Below are 20,910 nucleotides of genomic sequence, written 5' to 3' on the forward strand. Positions count from 1 at the left end.
TTTTATTGTTGTTTAGTCTCTAAGTTGTGTCTGACTCCTTGCTACCCTATGGACTGTAGACGGCCAGGCTCCTCTGTTCATGGAATTTTCCATGGAGTGGTTGGCTATTTCCTTCTCCAGGGGATCTTCCCAACTCAGGGATCATTATTGTACAATTAGAAACAACCAGATGTTCAGTGATAGGGAGTTGGTGAAGTAAATGATGTGTTATTGGTCTTTAAATGACAGTGACTTAGAAGAACAGGTAATGCCATAGGAAAGCATTCATTACAGCATACTTTATTAAAAAGTAGGCTCCAAACCTGCTTATGCAGTATAATCCCAGTTTTGGGAAAATAGATCTAAAAATTGGAGGGATGTATACCAAAATCAGTTACCTCTGAAAACAAGGATAAATTTTCTGATATGAATAAGTAACTTGGAATTTAAACATCTCTTACAATGAGCAGATATTAATTTGATCAGGAAGTTGTGTTACTTTACAGCCACACCTGGTATCTTTCTAGCCTGTCTGCTTTTTTTTTTTCTGTCTCCACTGCGGAACACTCTAGAATCTGAGCTTTTGGCAGGCAGAGGCTCTGCATCCCATTTGAGCTTCATGGGGTGCCAAGTGGCATTACTGTCTTGGACTTTCACACCGCACCCTTCTGGAAGTTGTTTGTGTGTGTGTGTGTGGCCTCGCCACCTCTAGTTGCTGTTCTTGAGTCTCAGACCTGGCTCCCTTGCATGAAGGGAACGAGCCCACAGGTGGCTGCAAAGCTCAGGGGTGTGTGTGCGCACGCGTGTGTGTGTCTGTGCGTGTGTGTGTCTGTGTGTGTGTCTGTGCATGCGTGTGTCTGTGTGTGTGTGTCTGTGTGTGTGTCTGCGTGCGTGTGTCTGTGTGTGTGTGTCTGTGCGTGTGTGTGTCTGTGTGTGTGTCTGTGTGTGTATCTGTGTGTGTGTCTGTGCGTGTGTGTGTGTCTGTGCGCACGCGTGTGTGTGTGTGTGTGTGTGTGTGTCTGTGTGTGTTGCTCCGTTCTGGGGCTAGACAGAAGCCTGAGCCGGGCTTTGACCTGCAGCTGCCATTTCATTCCAACAGTGAGACCCAACCTTCACATTTCTTAAAATGCCTTAAAGAACCCTTACTAAATGTTGAATTTTTAAGAGTCAGTATGAGTTGGACCCCCAGCCTTGTCTGAAATGAAGGCAGACGCCGCCTCCCCACCCTCGCAGGCAGGTGGGGTCTGGCCTCGGGGTAAAGAAGCGCTCTGATTTGTTTCCCTGTCATTCTTGCCCTGCTGACCTTGCAGGGGACACAGAGGGGGCGTGGTCCTGGGGCCAGGGGCTTGGCAGGGAGGTGTGCTGAGTTCCGGGGCAGCTTTGTGGCCCCCAGGGATTGAGACTGACTCAGCAGGGCTCTGTCCCAGAGTAGGGAGCCACCCGGGGAGCCAGGAACCGACCTCAGGGCCAGCCTTGTCCAAGAACAGCCCTGACAAGTGGGGTCACTGCCTGAGAAAAGGAGCATGGTTGGGTGGAGGAGGGTGGGGAGAGCGTTGAGTCATCACTAGCCCAAGGGTTTTCCCACTCCCCAGCCATCCCCACTGTGGTCTGGGCCATACCCCTGGCAGTTATAGCCTTGTTTTCCCTTTGTGGTTGCCTTGCTCCAGTAGCTACCCATCTCTCCCAGCTCCCCGACTCTACACCGGGCAGATTTTTCTTAGCATTTCCCTGTTCTGAGAGCTGTCCTCCCCCTGTTCCTTGGTGCTGAGATGAGTGGGAGAGAAGGCAGCTCGTGTTTTTGGTCGTGATCCCGGAGCAGAGAGAATAGGGTCAGTGTTCTCAGGCGTTGGGTCTGAACATGGGGGTGTTGGCGGGGGAGGGGGGTAGTACAGAGCTGGACAGGGAGCCCTCCATCCCAGAGTTGGGGCTGAACCCGAGGGGCCACACCGCTCCCTCTTCAGGTGGTGGGGGCACAACGACCTGTAGGGGAGGAGGGGGCCAGTGGCGAACGGAACAAGTCTGGCCTCACCAGGCATCATCTCCAAGGAAGTTGTGTTTGTTAATTGTTGGCAATATCAGAAGAGCGTGTAATCAGCTGCTTAAAGAGGAACCTGAGCTTCATTTCTGTTCTCTCTGTGCCTTTGAGTTTATTTTAAACCTCAGCGAGACATTTGCAGCTTTTCTCACTGTGGCCTTGACCACGCACCCTTTGACCCAGCAGTCGTCCACACCCTGCCAGCGTCCTGGGGCGCAGCTCCCAGTGGGATGGGGACAGTGTCCGTCTTGTGACCCGTCTGCTCCCTGCGGCCCGCCAGGTTGCTGATGGTGAGCTCCTTGGGGAGGGGGCAGATCTCACTGATTTCGTGATCGAGGCTTGGGGAAGGGGTGGCCTCGGTGAACACCCCCTGCCACCCGTCTCCATTCTCTCTTAGGAGGCTGCTTGGGACCCAGAGAACCATGAACTAGTCATCAGATGCTCAGATCAAGGCAGGGAAGGGACAGACACCTGGCAGCAAGTGCCTGTTCCCCCCAGATTTTGTCTGGGACACCCAGGCCCACGGTTCAACGCCGTGGGCCCCAGACCCGTAGGGACCCCTAGCCGGGCCACGCTCTGGGTCCTGGCGTTCAGGTCCCAGGCTGACCTGGGTGAACCCTGGCTCGGCTGTCTTCTAGTACCAAGGAGGGCGCGACGTGTGGTGGGGTGCTGAGGGCGCCAGTTACCGCTCAGCCAGCGATTATGGCTGTCCTGGGTGGCCTCGGTGGTGCCTAGGGGACCGCTGCTTCCCACTCCTGGTGTCAAGGTCAGCTGTGCAGGTTTCTGCTTCATCCCCTTCCGACGACCCTGCTCTGCAAACCCCGTGTCCCAGGCAGCGCCGCCTTGGCCAGCCGCTGACCTCCCATTCCTCCTGGACTCAAGATGCAGGCTTTCCATGGCCCTGTGGTCTGCGGTGCTGGTTTGGGACTCCTTGGTACACGTGTGTGGGTGTGCACCCCCAGGTCTGCCTTCATGGCTCAGCTCACCAGCCACCTCCTCCGAGTGGACTTCCTGAGCACCCCCTTGAGTGACCACATCTTCCCTGGTGACCCTGCCACACTCTTGGTCAGTCTGGAAGGGCTGCTGTTCTCGTCCGCCTCACGGCCCGCTGGCGACCGCGTCTGCCACCGAGGGCCCTCCCTGCTGCCCTGGCGTGGGCTCTGGGCACACATGGCGAGCGCTCGGTTCCTGTGTGTTGATTGAACGACAGTGAAGTGGCCCGAGCAGGTCCCAGGAACCAATGAGGGGATGAGACAGGGGGTGTTGCTCAGAGGCGAGCAGGGCATTGTCCTGGGAGACCTAAAGCCCAGGGGTGATGGGAGTGTGCTCGCCCCAGACCGGCCTGTAGGCCGCGGGCGCTCAGAGGACCAGCCCCTCAGTGCTGCCTGGGCTGGGGTGGGGAGGGAAAGGCCGACGGAGGAGCTGCCGGGCCTGAGAGGTGAGGGGTTTGCAGGAGGGCGGGGATGTCCAGGCAGAAGGGCCTGGGCCCAGCGGTGAGGGCCGGCTGCGCCTGTGTCAGAGCGGTTCAGCCTCCTCTGCTGCAGGTGTGACTGGTCCTCTCTCCCGGGTGAGCTCGCTCCTAACGGCTGTCGCCTCACTTTCTGACTTGACCTTGCTGAGTGGGTCAGCATGCATCCGTTCAGGCAACACAGACATTCGCCAAGTCCCCCGACGCCCGCCTCACACAGGTAACCCAGACACACCCTCTTTCTGAGGGGGAAGCGGAGTAGACAGGTCCTCCCCACCCAGGACAGTTGGAGCTGTGGCAGTGCCCACCTTTCCAGAGTCCATTCCTGGTGGAAGGTTCTGGAAATGCACACAGATAAATGAGCAGAGGCACTGCTAGGTAGAGGGACGAGAGTCACCTTCTGAAGACGCTTGCTGGCTCCCCAGGGGGAAGGAGAGTTTTCTGGGTCAGGATCAAGGAACTCAGGAGTCTCCTTGCCTCTAGGACATCCCGCTGCTTCGCCTGTGGGTTTTCCAGAGTCTCCCCCTCCTGCAGCGAGGGAGGGGTAGTTGCCATAGGAACTGCTGGATCTCCCTCCTGCATCAGTCAGCCTCTGGGGCAGGATGCTGAGGGAAGGCACTGCGACCAGGTGTTGGATCAGAGGCTCGGAGGGATCTGTGGGCAGAATATTAGATCATTTTAGGGGGCTCACACCTTGTTTGGGGGCCTGCGACCCTGACGTCAGAGCCCACTCTTTTCTCCCCGCTCCTGGCTTTGGAGAAAGTCTGGGGCCAGCACCCCCTTCCCACTTGCTTGACAGGAATCTGTCCTTTGTGCACATCCCCACCCCATCCTCAATCCCTGGCCAATAGGTCACGGTACAGGCCTGCTTCTTCCCTCCCTGCTCCCGTTACTGTCCTACTACTGCACCTTTCTCGTTACCCCCATGCTGCCCAGGAGCCCTCCTGTGCCCTGGTCTTACCCTGCTCCACACGGACACACACACATACACACACACACTCTCTCTCTTTTTCTCTCCCGCCCATTACAGACCCTCCCTGGCTCATAAGTCTGTTGAACTGCAAGGAAATCAAACCAGTCAATCCTAAAGGAAATCAACCCTGACTACTCATTGGAAGGGCTGATGCTGAAGCTGAAGCTGAAGCTTCAGTACTTTGCCCACCTGATGCGAAGAGCTGACTCATTGGAAAAGACCCTGATACTGGGAAAGATTGAAGGCAGGAGGAGAAGAGGGTGGCAGAGGATGAGATGGTTGGATGACATCATCGACTCAATGGACATGAGTTTGAGCAAGCTCTAGGAGATAGTGAAGGACAAGGAAGCCTGGCATGCTGCAGTCCATGGGGTCACAGAGTCGGATACGACTTAGTGACTGAAAAACTGGCTCCTAAGGCCCCTGGGGTTCTGTGTGACCTCTTTCCAGCTTCTCCTCTGTCCCCAGGCTCTCTGACCTGAGCCCCTTCACACACACTGGCCCAGTGCCCCCAGCTCAGAATGGCTTCTGATGTGGCCTCTGCCCTGACAAAGCTCACTCTCTTTCGGGTTACACCTCTCCATCCCCACCTCTCCTGATCTGATCCCTTGCACAGCCCTGCACTCCTGCCCTGTCCACCCTTGTGGTCACTGGGTCCTGATTCCTGGTCCATTTTCTCTCTGCTCTTGGCTTTGGTCCTTATGCCGGGACCCAGCAAGGGACCAGCCCAGAGGAGATGCTGGGGGATGTTTGATGGGCACAGTGGCCCCTGTGTGCTTGTGTGCATGCTCAGTCATGCCAGACTCTTCGTGACCCCGTGGACTGTAGCCTGCCAGACTCCTCTCTCCATGGGATTTCCCAGGGAAGAATAGTGGGTTACCATTTCCTCCTCCAAGGGATCTTCCCAAGCTAGGGTCAGATCCATGTCTCCTGCATTAGCAGGCAGGTTCTTTACCTCTATGCCACCTGGGAAACCCAGGTTTCTATGTGGAACATTGATAAAGGCTCCTGCTAAGATGAGAAAAAGGAACTGCTCATTAGGTTTGGTAACCCCGTGAGTAGATACGAGGCTGTTTATTCCAGTTCCTCTGAGGTGCAACTGTGCTAACACAGTCTGTGCTCGATGTCACCTCCTCCAGGACCTTCCTGAACCCTGTCGCCACACCCCCAAGCTTCATGTGGGGGACCCTCGGGTTCCCCCCTCACCTCTAGGACTGCAGGAATCCTAGAGTTCAGTTAGTCACCGACCTCTGAGCAGAAGTTGTGATAGCACGGTTGCATTTGCTGATTTAATCTGTAAACCCCAGGGAAAAACCCAGGAAAAACCCACCGGGGATTTCATTCCTCCGCCCCGCCTTAGAGAGTGGCACCTCCCCGTGCTGGCGGGCATTCCCACCTCCCCGCTTTCGCTCTGAGTCCCTCGGTGTCTCTGTGTCGAGGCCTCCCGAGTGCCTCTGAGCAACTGGTACCACAGTGAGATGGAACCGCCAGGTCCTTTGTGGAAGGCCCAGGCCCACCCCCGCCCAGGAGGGCTGGCTTCACAGGCTGTGTGAGCTGCCTGTCACCCACCACTGCCGCTCGCTGACCCACGTTTAAAACCAGTGCTCAGAGCCATCGAGTAAGTGCATTGCGGTCTCCCCATCAAGGACACCACGTGCCCCTCGGGACACTGCTCATCACAAGCGCCTCAAGCTGCCCCTCCCGCGTGGCATGTGGTGGTCCTTGGGGGCTTCTCTCCATCACCCAGAGGGGGCGGGTGGACGTGTTGGTTAGGATGTCCCGTGGTGGTTCTGTCAAGTTGCTGCGTTTCTGTGACCTGGCATTATGCTCAGAGTTCTCCAAGCCAGTTCAGGAAGGGTGCCAGCGCCAACATCTCCCTTTGTCCCTCGCCAGTGCACACGAGCGTTTTATGTATACATGTATGTATGTATGTAGTTGCGCCCGGTCTTCGTTGCCACATGCCAGGTCTAGTTACCTGACCAGGGATTGAACCCTGGGCCCCTGCCTTGGGAGCACAGTGTCTTAGCCACTGGACCACCAGGGAAGTCACCACATAAGCGTTTAAAAATACCTGAGCCCTGCACCAGAGACGCCAATTTGACTTGACACAACCCAGCTCCTTTTCAAGCAATTTGGAATACTGAACTTTTCTTTTTCATGAGATGTGTTTAATTTTTTAAAAAATTCCTTCATTAACATTATATCAAATACCAGTTTGGAAACTGCCTCAAGGGATAGGAATGCTTTCTGGGCTGGAAATAAATGACTGTCTAAAGGGAACTGCTTCAGGGCTTGAAAAATAATCTTTGCAGGCTTTGTGGAAGTTTGACTCAAAGTTTGCCTTCCTTATTGTTAAGAAGGATGCACAAAGAGGATGTATTTTTGGCTTGGAGAATTCTTAGCCACTTGTGATGAGGCTGCCAGTTGTCATTCCGGGAGGAACCCTGGAGATAAAAGCAACATTGAGATGTGTTTTCCATTGTCAGCAGGGAAAAAAAACCCTCCAGGGCCAGGAGCCAGGGCTGTGCAGGGAGGGAGGGAGCCTGGTTTGGGGATCCCAGCTTGGGGTGGGCAGCCAGTCTCATCCCACCAGCTCTAGATGCCCACCCTGGGGTCTCATATTAAAGACGGGGCCCTGGAACTTCCCTGGTGGTCCTTTGGTTAAGACTTCGCCTTCCAATGCAGGGGATGTGGGTTCAATCCTTGGTCTGGGAGTTAAGATCCCACATGCCTCCTGGCCAAAAAACCAGAACTTAAAACAGAAGCAGCATTGTAGCAAATTCAGTAAAGAGTTAAAAAATAGTCCGCATTAAAAAAAAAAATCTTTAAAATGATACAAGTGAATTTATTTACAAAACAGAAGGAAACTCACAGAATGAACTCACGGTTGCTGGGGGGAAGGATGGGAGGAAGGGATAGTTGCTGGGGGGAAGGATGGGAGGAAGGGATAGTCAGGGAGTTTGGGGTGGATGTACACACTACTATATTTAAAATGGATAACCAACAAGGTCCTATTGTATAGCCCATGAACTTTGCTTAGTGTTATGCAGCAGCCTGGATGGGAGGGGAGTTTGGGGGAAAATCGATACGTAAATATATGGCTGAGTCCCTTTGCTGATCACCTGAGACTATCACAACACTGTTTGTTAATGGGCCATACCCCAATACAAAGTAAAAAGTTAAAAAAAAAAAAAATCTTTAAAATATAAAGACAGGACCCCAGGTTACAGACAAGGAGAATGACGGCCCATGTCACCTGGCCAGTCAGTGCCAGGCTCCTGAGCTGCCCTCTTCAGAGCATCCTGCCTGGTTTTGGAAGTTCTTTCTTAAACCAACTATTCAGTAAGGCCATAGAAATGACAACTGGGCATGTTAAGTGCTTACAACATGTATGAGGCAGGGCACTGACGCCTCATACATGTTAACGTCCAGAGTAGTATCTTCAGAGAGATCTGAGAAGTGACTTCCTGCCCAGCGCCCTCTAGGAGCTTCCCCTCCCTGGGACAGCTTCCCAACTCCTTCCTGCCCTTTGAGGCTCTGCACAACCTGCTCCATGTCCTTGTCACCCTTCCCCGAGACCCCCTGAACGCAGCCTGTGCTGGGGGACGGCTTTCCCCGTCCCATCTCCATCATTCCTGGGTCCTTCTCCTTGGTCAGGTCTCAGCTCAGATGGTGCATCCTCAGAGAGGCTGCGCATGAGTTCCCTTGGCTGCCGAAATGAATTCAGGACTGTGCGGCTTACACAACAAATGTATTGTCTCCCAGCTCTGGAGGCTGGAAATCAAGACCACAGTGTCAGCGGGTTTGGTTCCTTCTGAGGCTGTGAGCAAGGGTCTGTCCCAGGCCACTCTCCTCACTTCCGTGTGGCTGGTGATCTTCGGTGTCCTAAGCTGGTAGGTGTATCACCCTGATCTCTGCCTTCATGTTCACGTGACATTCTCCCTCGTATCAGCACCCAGATTTCTCCTTTTTATAATGATGCCAGTCATGTAGGGTTAGGGGCCCACCTTACTCCTGTATGATGTCAGCTTAACGAATTATATCTGCAAATGACCCGGTTCCCAAATAAGGTCACATTCTACGGTACTGAGGGTTAGGACTTAGATGTAACCTATTTGTGAAAGTTGCTCAGTCATGTCCAACTCTTCGCGACCCTATGGACTATACAGTCCATAGAATTCTCCAGGCCAGAATACTGGAGTGGGAAGCCTTTCCCTTCTCCAGGGGATCTTCCTAACCCAGGGATCGATCCCAGGTCTCTCACATTGCAGGCAGATTCTTTACCAGCTGAGCCACAAGGGGAGCCCTGTAACCTATTTGGGGGGACAGAATTCAACTCATAATGGGCTTTCTCTGCTGAGTTCCCCCCACCCCCCACATCATGCTCTCTACACTGATTTTATTCATGTTGTGATGTTTATTGGTTTATTGTCCATCTTCCCCCGTGAGAATATGAGGTCTTAAGACAGGGACCTTGGCCATTTTGTCCACTGTTGTCTCTTCAGCGCTTGAGCAAAGCTGGGCACAGAGCGTCCACTCACAGGAACTGCTGAGTGAGTGGATGAGTGCTCAGCTGGACACATGGGTAGATGGGTGAGAGGAGGAGTGAATGGCTGAAAATACAGCCTATGAAGCAGATACTCTCGTCATCCCCACTCACCACCCCCACATGCTGAGATATTGAGAAAACAAGACCAGAATAAAGAACAGTCTTTTGTGTCTCATTTGTGAAGCAGTGGTGGTTTCTCTTCTATTTAAATCTTAAAAGAGCAGAAGCACAGATCGGTGTTACCACGTTCTTGATGTGTTGAGGGTTTGTCAGATGAGACACACCTCAGCCTATTTGCTTTCGCACCTCCTGCAGTCCTGTTCTGCTCCCTGCAGATGCTCACCCCTGTGGCCCGCGGGGTGCCGTGCTCTCACACCTCCTTCACCTCGCTGGCCTCACACATTGTCCGCGTGGAGGATGTGCACCATGCTTTGGGTATCAACTTCAAGTTTACCATCTAGAAGGGAAGTTGGGGTCCAGGTCAGTTCATGCTTGATCTGAAATTCTCGGTAGGAAGTGCAGGGAGGAAGATGAGAGCCAACGTGTGTATAGGGTGGGTGGGGAGGGGTCTGGAAGAGGGTGGTGGCATTTGAATTCAGCTGGCTGGAAGCTCAGATGGAGCACCTTGCTTCATCTCAGCCCAGGCTTTAGCTTTGGGAAGGTCAAGTGAAGTAAACAGGAGCCTCTGGGTGGGGGACTGTTGTCCCTGTACCTCTTTTCCTCACTTACCCTCTTGAGTCATTGAGGATCATTGTCTGGTGACTAGCTTCTCAGTGGTACTAGTGTTAACCCGCCTGCCAATACAGGAGACATAAGTGACACGGGTTCGATCCCTGGGTTGGGAAGATCTCCTGGAGGAGGAAATGGCAACCCACTCCAGTATCCTTCCCTGAAGAATCCCATGGACCGAAGAGCCTGATGGTCTACAGTCCAGGGGGTCACAAAGAGTCGGACATGACTGAAGTGTCTTAGCAGGCACATGTCTGATGACTCTGATACTACATTCTACTTGGCTGTAGACAGACACCCCTAGGCAGGGGCCTCTGGATGCTCATGGTCTGCTGGGGGCATGCAGGACTCAAGCCCTGGAAGCCATGCAGGTGGCCAAGGGGCGGCTCCTCTGCGCTATTGTGTTATGGGTGGAGACTGGCTTCTCGAGACCCCGCCCCCCCCACTGCTCCCGCCGCTGGCCTGGCTGAGAACACAGCTGTGCTAAGACCTCAGGCCTCCTGGGCTCCCTGTGGAGGCCGGGCCTCCCCTCTGGAGGGTTCATGTCCTAGCACTATGAACTGCGTCACCCTGCTTCTCCCCTGGGCTTGTGACTTTGTCTGCTCTGTGGCCCCGAGGCACCCTTGACTTTTTCACCCTCCCTTGCAGCATGTCTGCAGTGTGTTCTGAGGCCACTTGGGACTTCAGTGGAGACTTTGATCTGGGCTTCCAATGGGCCCTGTGGAACACTCCCTCCCTGAATCCAACGTAGGCATAATACACTCAGGGGCCTTGGGGGTCCCAGCCCCTGCCATGGGGGACAGATGCTAAAAACAGAACGAAGGTGGTGGCTGTGGGGAAAGGAGCACGTAAGTTTGGGGTCAGAAATCCCTTGGGCCTGCCCCCCACTGGCAGTGCCCTTGGGCAGCTCACCTTGCCCCCCTGCGCCCACTGTCTCCATTTTCTCCATGCAGATTGCGGATAACATTGACTTGGAGGGGTGGATGTGTAAGTGCTCAGTAAACCTCGTGTGAGTGGGTGGGTAGGTGGACGGGTGGATGGTCGGAGTCTTTAGCCTCTGGGAAGAATCTCAGCACTGGCTAGCTGGGCTCTGGAACAGGACACAGTCCCCGACCTCAGCAAGGGTGCATCAGCCGCGGAGAACTCTCTTTCTGCAACTCACCAGGTGGGTAAGCGTCCCACCTAGGACCCAGGAAAGAGCAACCTGAGCCTGAAGGGCAGTTACTGGTCGGTATCAGAGGAAGAGCGTCCAGCCAGACCTGAGACCGATGGGGTCTGTAGGCACCGAGAGCGGAGAAGGCTCCAGGAAGGGAGGGCTGACACTGCTCCTCAGGACTGTGCCCGTCCGAGGGCCTGTGGTGGGCCTGGCATGGCACCAAGGCTGTACCAATACCCTCGTCAAGTGCTGGAGTCAGTGACTTTTCTGGCTCTCTGAAATAAAGTTGGCTTGCAAATTCCCAGAACTTTGGAGCTGTGCACAAGGGACCTTCATCTTCGGGCTGTTGAATCTAGTTCACCCCTCATCTCCTAGGGGAGAAAGGTTATCCACGCTCTGCCTTAACCAGACAGTGGTTTATTTTGTTCATCACTGGAAACCAGCTACTGAGAATTTGGGGCATTGGGTCAGGGAGTTCTGGGGCAGAGGCCGCAGGGGCGACCCATACCATGCTTGGCCCAGCCTGCGGTCTTTGGGGACCAGCGCCATGTGACGTCTAGCTCCTGACCCCTCTGAGGGCCACTTGGAGCCCCTTCAGGAGGGAGAGTCACTCTTGCCAGGGAAGGACTGCTTGCCCGTCGTGTTTTGGATCCAGTCCCACCAAGAAGCGCAAGACTGGGGCAGCGTCCTCTGAGGCCAGGCGCCTTTTTGCAGCCTGTCCCCGAAGCATCAGCTCCGACTTGCCCATCAGGAGAGCGCCGCTTCTACCCACTAGGGTCTTTCAGTGTTGGAGATGGCAGTTCTGTCCCGTCTTCAGATCTTGGAGAGCCCAGAGAATAAATTGGATCTTCTGCCCACTTGTTTTTCATTGGGGCCATTGAGTCAAGACCTCAGTTGAAACAAAAACTTTTCATCTAGTGACTTCCAGTTGAAACCACACCATCCACAAGGGTGAACTAAGGGAGAAAAGGAATAGAAGGAAAGCCCCAGGTGCCCTTTAGGACACCCTTTGGCTTAGCCGTCAGTGGACTTTGGCAGGAGAGAGACCAGGTTCCCATGCAGCTATGATGGAATGACCCTGGACAGGCTGCTTAACCTGTCTTGTGACCTGGTGTCCTCATGTGCCCCTGCTGTGGTCACTGCCTGTTAGCTGGTGCATGGCCCAAAGTCAGAACTCTGTGTTACTTATTATCATTAACAGGGATGGTCCATTTTAATGTGGCAGCAAATGCTTTGGGAAGCCTAATATGAGCCAGGACAAGTGACCTAGCTTTGCAGAAGCAGATTGTGGTGTGTCTTGTTAACATTGCCTGTGTGCTGCATGCTATGTCGCTTCAGTCCTGTCTGACTCTTTGCGACCCCATGGACTGTAGCCCACCAGGCTCCTCTGTCCATGGGATTCTCTAGGCAAGAACACTGGAGTGGGTTGTCATGTCCTCCTCCAGGAGATCTTCTCAACCCAGGGATCGAACCCAGGTCTTCCACATTGCAGGCAGATTTTTTACCACTTGAGCCACTAGGGAAGCACCTTGTTAACAGTACTCAGGGGAGATTTCACTGGGCAGTAATAATGTAAAGAGTAAGAATAGAGAAACGGAATAGCTGAGCTTTTTGAGTGCACAGTTGTAGGAAAAGCACACCTCCTGGGATTCTCCTTTACTCTCACACTTCTGCACACTCACCATGTCTGATGGCAGTTGGGTGGGGGCTTTTCCCACACCATGCAAACCTGCAACACCAGCTAGGTGTCCTACAGTTTAACTCAGTTTTGACACTGACCACCTGGAGATGAGCATCAGCTCTACACGTTAAGGACTCAGTCCACAAGGTCCCCCCCGCCCCCGCCCCATCAGATGACAGTTGCGTTGATATCTGTGAGCATGAGCCATCAGCTGTAAATCACAGGTTCCCATGATCCCCTCCTCTAGTTTGACTAATTTGATGCATTGGCTTCTGGAACTTGTGAAAACAGCTTACTTAGTATTTACCAGCTTATTATAAAGGACTGTGGGAAAGGGTACAGTTGAACATCCAGGTGGAACAGGTGTATCGGGCAAGAGATGTGGGGAAGGGCTTCTGCACCCTCCGGGCGACCCTCTCTTCCAGCTCCTCCTCGTGTTCACCAGCCAGGACGCTCCCTGAACCTGTCCTCATGGGACTTCTTATGAAGGCTTCATCACAAAGGCGTAATCTGTCACTAACTCATTTTCCAGCACCCTCCCCGCTCAAGGTTAGGGAGTGGGGCTGAAAGTTCCAAGCTTATAATCATGCCTTGATCTTTCCGGTGACCCACCCCCATCCAGCCCACCAAGCATTGCCTCATTCAAATAAAAGACATTCCTGTCACCCAGGAAGATTCTATTTGAGGACCGGCCTGTGTGGTCACCCTGCTTCGGAACCTGCGTTTTCAGGCCAGCAGCCATGGTCTGGCATGAGTGCACGGCTCTAGCACCCCCTCTCTGTGTCAGGCTCTGTCCTAAGTAATTATACACATTAACTCTGTTTTCACAGCAGCCTGAGGTGGGAACCCGTGAGAGAGACACAGAGCCTAAATAACCGGCCACCAAGCACGGTTGTGAAATAGTAACCACACCTGCCTGACATCCTCACCGGCTTCACCTGCAGCCTTTGCAGTAGAGAGGGCCATTTCAGCCTGTTTGGCTGTTCAGAAAAGCGTAGGTTTTTCTCAGCAGCCCAGGCTTCTGCTAGCACACCTTGCATGTTGCAGCCAGAGAGGATGAGTGGCCCCCAGCATGGGGATGGGGGATGGGAGCCAGTTTTTCTGAGGCCCCAGCCTTCCCGATGCACGTGCTTCTTTCACATCTAGCTGGTTATTGATCACGTCAGGGAAGCACGTGTGGGAATTTGGGAGCAAAGGGAGAGCTGGAAGTACAGCCCAGAGAACCCTCCAGAAAACTGGAGCCCTCTGCCTTTCGTCTAATCTTGGCATCCCCCCACCCCTGCCCTTCCCCCATCCATGATCTGTCCTGTGGGGACTGCCTTCGGGTAGGCTCACAGACAACCCCAAATTCTTAGTGGCTTAATGCACTCAAGATTTGCTCATTGTTTATACCACAGCCAAACTCCAGTCCCCTAGGCATTGGAATCTTCTACTGGCTCCTCTGCTTCCAGCCCGCAGATGAAGCATGAGAAGGGGGAGCGGTGATGGGCCACCCCCCGCAAGATGCCAGTCAGCCGTCAGTGCTGCGGGAAGAGCTCTTTCTGCAGAGGTGGTAGCTTAGGGCACCTGAGGCGTTTGGAACTGACAGATAAAGGAGACGGTTTAATGCAGATGGTGCATCCTGCGTCTTTGCAGCTGTCCCTCTACTTGGATTAAACCTTCCTTCCCCTGCCCATCTCTGGAGGTCCCATTCTTCCCTCTCCCTTCCGTGGCTTGGTCTGGATACCTCCTCCGGGAGGCCATTTCAATGCCCTTCACAGGAAAGAGTCGCCCTGCTCCATGGCAGGCCCCTTCTGGGTCTGCGTTGTTCACTCCATTCTTTGAAGCTGCTGTGCACTTAGCAGACGTCTGCTGAGTTCTTAGGCTTCCTAGGTGGCACACTTCTAAAGAATCTACCTGTCAGCGCAGGAGACTCGGGTTCAATTCCCTGGGTTGGGAAGGTCCCCTGGAGGAGGAAATGGTAACCCACTCCAGTATTCTTGCCTGGGAAATCTCATGGACAGAGGAGTCTGGCAGGCTACAGTCTATGGAGTCTCAAAGACTTGGACATAACTTTAGTGACTGAACAACAGCAACAGCTTAGTTCTTGCCTGGGGCCTGGTTCTAGGTCCTGGGGAGGCCAGGCTGCAGCCCTGGTCATTGGGGAATCTCAGGATCTTGTGGAAGAGACAGAAGATTAAAGAAACTACTTCATGCCTGGAATTTATGGTCCTATCTTGGAGGGATGTGCATAGCATTTCGGGGACACCGGTGAGATGAAGGAGCCATTAATGCTTCCTGTTCAGGAAACGATGAGTTCAGAAGTCTGAAAAAGGATTCAACTTCTATACTGGGATTTGGGAGACTAGTAAGAGCTTATGTATGGACAAGAAGCTACAGGTTGTAGGTGGGCACTCCAGGCAGAGGACTCACTGCAGTAGAGGAACACCGCCCCGTGCAGGGTCTGGGGCAGCTGGGGCTGTGTCCAGTGTGAACAGAGATGCTCCTATGGTCCCCTGAGGCCCTGAGATGAGAGGGCAGGGGCTGTCTGTGCCTCATTCACGGGAGGGGCCCAGAAGATACTTGTCAAGTTAACGAGTGATCAAGCTGAAGCGGAAAGTTGTCTAGAGGGGTTAGGTGCCACATCTGTAAACGGAATGTTCTAACTCACAGACCAGTCCTGGAATGCGTAGTTCTGACATCCTCGTTTTATGAAAGGGGAAACCGAGGCACAGAGGCAGCTGAGCCAGGAGGGGTCTCCGGGTGCCCACCATCGCATCCTGTCCTCAGCCAGCTGGTGGGCAGGAGGCAAATGCCCGGCTCCCCTTGGATCACGACGGGGTTGCTTGTTCCCAAGGTCAGAGGTGACTATTAGGCCTCTGGGGTCTGCGGGCCTCTGTCCCATCTCCTCCTGGGCCTCCCTCCACCCTCGTCTGCCTCATCGCCTTCGTCACCGAGGAAACAGTGGGCCCTTGTTTTCTCCGAATTCCGAGCACTCGCAGAGCATCATCCAGCGCCGCCTCTCAGGGTGGCGTGACTTGGACACGTGGCGCCTCCGGCCACCACGGGGGGGCCCTTTCGTCTGGACACCCAGGGACTGGCTGAGGGGGCCCAGTCGGACCCTCTCTGAGAAGGAGAACAGGTCCCCCAGGAGAGTTCCCTTTTCTGTGAGCAGAGTGTGGTCAGAAAAACCAAATGATGCACTTGAAGTGCGTTCACTTCTGCCCTGGCCCCCAGCCCCATCCCATCTGGGAAATGAAGCTTCTGAGGTGCGTCCCCCCACCCACCCCCTGGTCCCAGGATTCCCTTCTCTGCAGCACCGCCCCCCTACCCAAGGGCCCCTCTTCTGGGACCCCTTCTCTCTGTGAGGGGTCCCCTCCTTTGAGGCATCCCCAGCCCCCCTCTTGAGGGTCCCCTCCTTTGCAGCGTCCTGGGTTCTCTCCTGCATATGCCCGGAGCCTGCTGACCGACAGTCGTTTTGGTTCTCCTGGGATCTGAGGGTGCAGCCCCAGAAGACCTTCTCCCCCTTCCCAGCCAGTGGGGAGAGACCGCTGGCTCCTTGGGGTGGACCCCCTCAGGGCTGCCACAGCTCGTCCGGTCCTCTGAGGAAGGCTGGTACAGGAGGGCCTTTTGGAGCCACGTACAGCTCTGCTCAGGCCCCAGTGAGGATGCGGAGCGGGGACTAGCCAGGCCTGACGTGTGTCCAGAGCCGCGGCTCTCGTGAAAGGGTTTCACTGGCACAAAAACGCTTGGAAAATACACAAAGGACCGTGGCCAGCTTCCAAAACTCAACTGTTTACCTTCAGCAGAGTGGCCGGGAACGTGGGGAGCTTATTTTGCAAATAGCCCACAGTTGTCAGGTCTACAGACCTTGGGTGGTGCCAGGCGAGTGTGAGCCCGGGGCCTCTCCTGCCCACCTCCTTCCCCCGAGGCGTGGGGACCCCAGAGTCCTTTCAGGGCCTGGCTTCTGTCTCCTCTTGCTGCACAGGAAGCATTCTCTCTGGGATGGGGTTTCTGAGGCCTGGGGCGCCCTGCCCAGCCTCCCACGTGACCTAGGCTCTTCCGCCCGTAGCCGTCTCAGTCTGAAAGTGTTGGCGTCTTGCTTTGGTGCCTGTCACAGTGGAGCCGCTGGTTACCGGGCAGATGGGCCCTGAGAACAGCTCTGAGAATGAGCTGTCCTTGCTCGTGTTCCCACTTGCCACTGGCTGTTCTGCCTTCCTTCCAATCCTGTTTTTTTTTTTTTTTTTCCTGGGAAATGGCATTGGATGGAAATCAATAATGAATGTACGGACAGAACCAGGAAGATCCTTGGAGTCTCCCATTTTTATCGAAGGGGAAACTGAGGCAGGGGTGCTGCTAGGCTTTTGCACAGGCCCCAGGACATGGCTGCGGATTAAGCCCATTGGTGTTGCTCTTTGTCCAGGCCCCAGTGGGTCATTTCCTAACTGCGAGGCCTCGCCCGGTCATTTTTCCTCCTCGGCTCTTGGGATCCTGGTCTGTGAAGGTGGAACTGTCACCTCCAGCTCCTGGCCATCCTGTGAGGACAAGTACCACTTCCCTTCCCCATCCAGGAGTCTCGGAAGATGGGCAGCTTCTCAGCCCGTCCGATTTTTGCTGTTTTGTTTTGCACGCAGGCTAGAACATCGAGGGATCAGTGTTCTTCAGTGTTTTCTTTTTGAGAAGTCTATGAGTTTTTTGTTTTTGTTTTTTTTAATAGGAAAAATCCCTTAACATCTTTCCTGGCAGACCATAAAAAAGAGAAGTTAAGGCTATCAGCAGGAAAGACCTGGTATATTCTGAAGGTTTAATGGAAAGAGAGTTTAAATCAGGAGGATGACATGGTATGGGCAGGGTCAAAGGAGCCAGCAGGAGGTGGTGAGGCACCCCCAAAGTGGCAGGGTGTCACCACCCCAGGCCCAAAGGGACGAGGGGAGGGAAGAGCCTAGAGACAGTGGTGGTCTTGGGAGGGGGGCTGCCCTGCTTAAGGGGGATGTTGGAGCTGTGAGGGTGGTGGGGACATGCACCCAGACTCCTGTCCCATCCTCTCTCCCATCTTCTGCTTTTGCCTGCAAAGGGCCAGACCTGGCCAGCAGCCAGAGGGCAAGGCACCCAGGAGGTCGTGGCTCTAGGGCACAGCGCGGGCGCGGGACTCGGGATGGGGGCTGGGTGACAGGTCCAGCTTCAGTTCTGGCTCTGCTTTCTCACTGTGAAATCCTTGGCAGGTTTCAGAGGTCTGTGTTTTCCACTGTCATGTGTGGAAATTGCCTCTCACTGTGTGGCTGAAAAATAAAAAGAGACAAATGGACATACGTTTTTAGCACCGAGCCTCCCTAGAGCTGTCATCATGATCTCTTCCCTAATGACTTTGAAACAAACAGCCTGGAGTCCCGGAGGGAGCCCCACTGGGGGAGTGGGACGGAGGGCAGGGGTGGGGCTGGTGGCCTTCTCTGGCCTCCGCTGAGGTCACTCGGGGGGTCAGCCAGGTGATCGGTTGGCGCCGCCGCCACCTCTGAGGGCGCAGGCCCTGCGGGTGGTGGCGGCCGCGTGCCGGGCAATAGACATCTGGCGGTCAGGAAGCGTGGTGTCAGGCGGCCCGGCTGTTGGCAGGTGCTCCCGTCTTGGGGGTCTGGGATGCCGGCTGTCAGCCAGCAGCTCTGGCTCCCCTGGGACCCGATCTTCCAAACCCCATGCTCTTGAAAAAATAAACACGTTCCGCCAGTGGAACAGGGCGAGCCAGGCCTCGGGGACTCCAGGTGGCCCTGCGCCGCTCACTTTGTCATCAAAGGCCAGCCCTGATCTCAGTGTGAAGTGCCAGCGGCCAGCCTCACAGAGCGCCGGCTCTTAGATTCGCGCAGATCACAGTTTTGCCGAGACTGTGGGTAGTTTCGTGGGGAGAGTGTCTGCTTGATCTCAGTTCAGGTCTGGCCGTGTGACTTCAGTCGTTGGACATGACCTTGCCGAACCCTGGTGTCCCCACCTGAGAGGCCCCGGGTGGTGGGACAGCTGCAGGGTGGCCAGTAAACGCTCTCACAGTGACTCTCGCTTGACCCGTAGGTCCTTGGTCACCCTGACTCCACCTGTGTGTCTTCTGTGTTCTGGGCAGCCTGGAGCTCGGGGACAGAAGCACAGACAGGGGGCCTGCCCTGGAGGGGTTGCAGGGCCTCAGCGGGTCCTATCCCGCGAGTGCCGGCCCTCCTCTCGCTCCGTGCCCTGGGGTTGTGCAGAGGCAGCGGGCTTACGGGCTCAAGTTGTTCTTTCTCTCTCTCCGTCTCCCACTTGCAGCTGAACCTGAGCCGGCCGATCGAGGAGCAGGGCCCCCTGGATGTCATCATCCACAAGCTGACCGATGTCATCCTCGAAGCCGATCAGAACGACAGCCAGTCCCTGGAGCTGGTGCACAGGTTCCAGGTGCGCAGGGGTGGGGGTCGGGGTGGTAGTGGGGTGCTGGGAACGGCTCTGTGCTTCTCTGAAGCCATGGAGCTGTCCTGCTGGGTTACCCATAGACACAGCTCTGCCGTTGCCAAGAAGTGGGCCTGTGTCTTTGGAGGTGAGATGGGCCCGCTTGTCACTACCCCCCGCCATCTACCAGATACGATTTACTGATCAGAACGCTGCCCAGTCCAATCATGCCCTTGCCTCTTCCATGCACACACGGCCACAGCCACAGGTGCTGTGTTGGCACAGAAGTGGGAACCCTCTTGCCACCCTTGAAGAAAAGGACCCCCCGAGGGTGTTTGAGCTGCAATGGCTGCCCTTGGCCCCCTGAGTCCTGCCCTGGTGGAGAACCCCCTCTGCGTGCTCATGGCTTTGAACCCGCAGGCGCTTCTCTGAGCTCTGACCAAGTCTCCTTGGCTCTTTCCTCCTCCCTTCCCCCTGTTCCCAAGTGTCCTGGGCCCTGACCCCACAGTGACCTGCCTGCCTCCTTGAGCGCCGCTGCCGTCGCCCCCACTGACTTGCCCTGTGTTTTCTCTGTTGTGGACAAGAGCGTGATTCATTCCTCAGGAAAGTGGCTCGGGGTCATGAAAAACAAGGTCATGTTATCAGTGAAAAATGCAGCTGAGATCCAGGGCCTCCCCAGTGGGAGGGATGCTTGAACCAGCACTTTTCAGAGCGTGATAACTGCAGGGGTGACATCCTGTCCTTCCTTATCACGACAAAGGGGGACCTCATCGCCACACAGCAGCCCTCCTGCTGACAGCATTTTCTTTTGCCCTTGTGTCCAGGATCGGTGACCTCAGCCACCCTTGCTCCCTCCTTGACCGACCGTGTCAGACTCCCGTGAGCCCCGGTGGCCTGTCTGGCCACGCCGCTGTCCCCTCCCCTCCCGCACGCACCTGCAGAGGTGTGCTGTCCACAGGTGGTGCCCTGCAGTGACTTTGGCCAGCAGCCTGACGTGATCCACCCCCTCCTTCTCCCAAAGAGCTGGGGGCCATGGAGAAAGGCATGTTTGGGCTCCTCCAAAGCCTCGGTTTTCTTATTTGTACAATGGTGTCAGTACCGTGTTGGGAGGAGTAAACAACACGATGTATGTGAAAGTGCTTCACACGGTGCTTGGGTCCCAGTGAGTGCTGGATTGGAAAGTCAAGGCCAGGGTGAGCATATGACCTCGAGCCTTCATCTCCTCTTCTGTGAAATGGGGTTGCTGCTAGCTCCTAGTTCTTGGGATGCTATGAGAAGGTCGCCGTGAGCAGTAAGTGTCTGAGTGCATAGGCGGGTCTGATGTTTGCTGAGTTCTTCCAGCAGCTCCACCACTGTCGTTACTTTCTTAGATAAATAACCACAGCCCCCAGCCCACCCCACTGCCCTGGGGGTTACAGAATGAGCAACCCTGGGGGACCTCCCATCCCCTGCTCCCCGCAAGCAGACACACAGCCCACAGCGCAGGGCAGGTGGTGGTGAACAGTAAAGGGGAACTGGGTGCCCTGAGTTCCCGTTCTGCTGCTGCGAAGGTTTGTGAGCTCATCATGGGGGACATGGGGGTGTGCAGCTTCCAGGGTTTCGGCCACCAGCTGCGTGTCCCAGGGGGGTCTTGGCTGGTCTTGGGAGTCTGTCTCACCCAGGGCGCACAGAACAGCTGCCCTCAGATGCCTGGGGTGACCTCAGGATAACCTTCCAGCCTGGGTATCTCTGGGATAAGTTTTCACTGCCATCTGTGCTTGAGCATGAAGCGGATATCTGATAAGGCTGGGATGTTTCCTCTTTTGTGAAGAGAACAGTCCTTTGGGGAGACGGGTGACAGGCCGGGCTTTGCGCAGGCCCCGAGAGGAGAGGAGACGGGCAGGGGCTGGCGGAGGGGAGGACTGAGAGGTGCCAGGTGAGGCCGCTCAGCAGCATGGGGCCCGGTGCTGTTGGCGCCGCCCT

At 55.2% G+C, this 20,910-nt stretch overlaps 1 protein-coding gene across 5 annotated transcripts in view; it reads left to right on the plus strand.

The window, feature by feature from the left end:
* Nucleotides 1-20,910, plus strand: part of ITPK1 (inositol-tetrakisphosphate 1-kinase) — a 156,607-nt gene that overhangs the window by 73,450 nt on the left and 62,247 nt on the right. For 3 of the 5 annotated variants that reach the window (XM_081548144.1, XM_081548142.1, XM_081548146.1), the window contains one exon: nt 18,832-18,957. Coding sequence is in view for 2 of the 5 variants with exons in the window: in XM_081548142.1 (XP_081404268.1) it covers nt 18,832-18,957 (126 nt within the window). In the remaining 3 variants the exon portion in view is untranslated. Of the gene's footprint in view, nt 1-1,972; nt 2,305-15,539; nt 15,819-18,831; nt 18,958-20,910 lie in introns of those variants that run through there. The other 2 variants (XM_081548143.1, XM_081548145.1) reach the window with 2 other exon arrangements.

Source organism: Giraffa tippelskirchi, chromosome 12 (assembly GCF_054371585.1).
Source record: "Giraffa tippelskirchi isolate mGirTip1 chromosome 12, T2T-mGirTip1v1.2.pri, whole genome shotgun sequence".
In the NCBI taxonomy this organism is placed as follows: domain Eukaryota; kingdom Metazoa; phylum Chordata; class Mammalia; order Artiodactyla; family Giraffidae; genus Giraffa; species Giraffa tippelskirchi.